Source organism: Neovison vison, chromosome 1 (genome assembly GCF_020171115.1).
Source record: "Neovison vison isolate M4711 chromosome 1, ASM_NN_V1, whole genome shotgun sequence".
Lineage (NCBI taxonomy): Eukaryota > Metazoa > Chordata > Mammalia > Carnivora > Mustelidae > Neogale > Neogale vison.
The window spans coordinates 272947650-272951627 of NC_058091.1; the positions used below are offsets into that span (position 1 = coordinate 272947650).

At 45.0% G+C, this 3978-nt stretch overlaps 1 protein-coding gene across 1 annotated transcript; it reads right to left on the reverse strand.

The window, feature by feature from the left end:
- Positions 1 to 733: 733 nt before the first annotated feature.
- Positions 734 to 3735, reverse strand: LOC122902063 (heterogeneous nuclear ribonucleoprotein R-like). The gene is given in 6 exon segments (XM_044241112.1): positions 734 to 1030; positions 1033 to 1314; positions 1317 to 2348; positions 2351 to 2401; positions 2404 to 2620; positions 3665 to 3735. Coding segments are annotated over 6 exon segments (1890 nt in total). The 5' UTR covers positions 3719 to 3735; the 3' UTR covers positions 734 to 776.
- Positions 3736 to 3978: the final 243 nt, after the last annotated feature.

Below are 3978 nucleotides of genomic sequence, written 5' to 3' on the forward strand. Positions count from 1 at the left end.
TGGAGAGGATGCAGAGAAAGGGGAACCCTCTTACACTGTTGGTGGGAATGCAAGTTGGTGCAGCCTCTTTGGAGAACAGTGTGGAGATTCCTCAAGAAATTAAAAATAGAACTTCTCTATGACCCTGCAATTGCACTCCTGGGTATTTATCCCAAAGATACAGATATAGTGAAAAGAAGGGCCATCTGTACCCCAATGTTTATAGCAGCAATGGCCACGGTCGCCAAACTATGGAAAGAACCAAGATGCCCTTCAACAGATGAATGGATAAGGAAGATGTGGTCCATATACACTATGGAGTATTATGCCTCCATCAGAAAGGATGAATACCCAACTTTTGTAGCAACATGGATGCGACTGGAAGAGATTATGCTGAGTGAAATAAGTCAAGCAGAGAGAGTCAATTATTATATGGTTTCACTTATTTGTGGAGCATAACAAATAGCATGGAGGACATGGGGAGTTAGAGAGGAGAAAGGAGTTGGGGGAAATTGGAAGGGGAGGTGAACCATGAGAGACTATGGACTCTGAAAAACAATCTGAGGGTTTTGAAGGGGTGGGGGTTGGGAGGTCGGGGTACCAGGTGGTGGGTATTATAGAAGGCACAGATTGCATGGAGCACTGGGTATGGTGCAAAAATAATGAATACTGTTATGCTGAAAATAAAAAATAAATTAAAAAAAAATAAAGATGAAATAGTTAAGCCAATTTTTTTTAAAGATGTAGTTCTAGAGCCAATCGGATCTTGCCAATATCATTTTCAAGCCCTCACTTGTCTATTTCCACTGTTGCCCATAAGTATCCTGATAAAATTCCTGGTTGTCATTATTGTAACCATAGTTACCAGAATAGTCACCACCTTGCTGAAGCGGCTGCTGAGTGATGGGTTGGGAACCCCAGTTCTGTTCGTTGTTGGTCTTGGAATCAGGTTGGTTGTACCCATCTGCCTTTCTCTTGCCTCCTACATTGCCCCCACGATTGCTCCTAGATCCACGGGAACCACAGCCTCTCTGCTGTTGTGCAGGACCCCTCTGCCACCCCTAGAGCCTCTTGGTGGTCCCAAAGGTGCCTCCCTCTGTGAATAGCCAGCTCTACCTCTTGGAGATGGTGCTCCCGGCCCCCTTGGTGGTGGTGGAGCACCTCGCCCTCTCCTTCCTCCTGCTCTTCCTCTTACTGCATAGCCATCATCATAGCCATAGTAGGGACCTTCATAGCCTCCACGATAGTTGTGATAATCATAACCATAGTAATCATCATAGTAATCTTCATAGCCATAGTAATCTGGAGGGTAGCCATATCCACCTCTCCCCCCACATGACCCTGACCTCTAATTGGAGGTGGCATACGAGGAGAAGGGTGATAGTAATAATCTTCATACGCAGTGCTTCTGGAAGCCTGTCTAGCAGCTTGGTGCTCTTTCCTTTTCTTGTCTGATGGCTTGGCTAAGACTATTTCAATTTCTTCCCCTTCTGTCTCCTTGCCATTCATTTCATCCATGGCCTTAACAGCTGCTCCTCTGTCTTCAAAATGAACAAATGCATAATCTTTCAACTTCTTCACTCGTTTGGGTTTTCCAAATTCAGAAAATGACTTTTCCAATATTTCTTCTGTCACCATAGTAGCCAAGTTTCTCACAAATAAAACTTTCACCTTAGCCATGACTTCTGGATCTGGTTCTTCCACAGGGTCAGCCCATTCAACTGTAACTACATTCCCCCACACTTTTACTTTTCCACTCATCAGCTGGCATCTGGCTTGTGCTGCTGACTTGTAATCTTCATATTCAAGGAAGCAGAACCCTCGATTCTTCTTTTTGTCATCGGGTTGATGATAGAGAATAACATCCACCAAACCCTCTGTGACTTTACTGAATTCTTCCAGAATGTTTTCCTTAGTCTTATTCTTCGGAATTGATCCAACAAAAAGCCTGTTGTTTGCCACAGAAATGCGCACTCCAAGGTGTTTTCTGGGGTGAATTTCATAGCTGTCACACAGCTTAATGGTCTCCTGTGCAGCCTCCTTCCCACAGAAGGTGATAAACGCATACCCTCTGTTCTGACCAGACAGTGGATCCATCATAAGACATGGATCCCAAATGGGACCAGCCTTTTCAAAAAGGGGTACCAACTCATCCTCATATAAATCTCTTGACATTTTACCTACAAAGACTTCTGTTCCAATGCCAGATTGTACACCAGAGTACACACTGTCTGGTGGAGGACCACCATACTTCCTCTGTCCTGTGGTTACATCCAGAGTATAGCCAGTCCTTTCAAGCACCGCCTTTATCTTCACTTCATCTGGCCCCTTTGTGGACTCTTGCACCTTGCTACCCTGTTTCTCCCTTATCTGCAGGTCTTCATAACTCCACATAAAAATGCACTTTTTTTCTGAACATGTGTAAGTCACTTTCCTTGAACTGCTGTAGTACAGACAGAGCTCCTTCTTCATTAAATTCCCTGAGAGCATCAATTGCTCTTTCATCAAGATCGACATAAGCTATCAATCCTGTCTGAAATATTTCATCAAGTCTTTCTGCCACCTTTTGTGGGAGGCCTGCCTCTATCAGAGTCTTGTAATGCTCTGTGTGAGTTACACTGGAAGTATCCATTGGTTCTTCCTCTTCTTTTTTTTTTCCCCCAATTTATTTATTTTCAGAAAAACAGTATTCATTATTTTTTCACCACACCCAGTGCTCCATGCCAGCCGTGCCCTCTATAATACCCACCACCTGGTACCCCAACCTCCCACCCCCCTGCCACTTCAAACCCCTCAGATTGTTTTTCAAAGTCCATAGTCTCTCATGGTTCACCTCCCCTTCCAATTTACCCAAAAGCACATACCCTCCCCAATGTCCATAACCCTACCCCCCTTCTCCCAACCCCCCTCCCCCCAGCAACCCACAGTTTGTTTCGTGAGATTAAGAGTCACTTATGGTTTGTCTCCCTCCCTATCCCATCTTGTTTCATGGATTCTTCTCCTACCCACTTAAGCCCCCATGTTGCATCACCACTTCCTCATATCAGTGAGATCATATGATAGTTGTCTTTCTCCGCTTGACTTATTTCGCTAAGCATGATACGCTCTAGTTCCATCCATGTTGTCGCAAATGGCAAGATTTCGTTTCTTTTGATGGCTGCATAGTATTCCATTGTGTATATATACCACATCTTCTTGATCCATTCATCTGTTGATGGACATCTAGGTTCTTTCCATAGTTTGGCTATTGTGGACATTGCTGCTATAAACATTCGGGTGCACGTGCCCCTTTGGATCACTACGTTTGTATCTTTAGGGTAAATACCCAGTAGTGCAATTGCTGGGTCATAGGGCAGTTCTATTTTCAACATTTTGAGGAACCTCCATGCTGTTTTCCAGAGTGGTTGCACCAGCTTGCATTCCCACCAATAGTGTAGGAGGGTTCCCCTTTCTCTGCATCCTCGCCAGCATCTGTCATTTCCTGACTCGTTGATTTTAGCCATTCTGACTGGTGTGAGGTGATATCTCATTGTGGTTTTGATTTGTATTTCCCTGATGCTGAGTGATATGGAGCACTTTTTCATGTGTCTGTTGGCCATCTGGATGTCTTCTTTGCAGAAACGTCTGTTCATGTCCTCTGCCCATTTCTTGATTGGATTATTTGTTCTTTGGGTGTTGAGTTTGCTGGTTCTTCCTCTTCTTTTAACTGTACCACATTACCATTCACCTGATTAGCCATTTTATTGTGCTGCAGGGCAGAGCTGGGACCGCTGGTGGGGCCCCTGAGAATCAGCACCAGGCGCTTAGAAAAGGACTAGAAATGGCACGCACGCCACCCGCTCCCTGCCCCCCCCCACCATGGACAGAGACGCAATCCCAGCATGGGGATTGCGAGAAACCCCGAGAAATGCGGGGTTTCTCGGAACTGCTTCCAGGCACTCCTAGCGGCCAGACATTTTAGTGTTTTTAAGAGTCATTTGGTACCTCTTCTTCTCACTG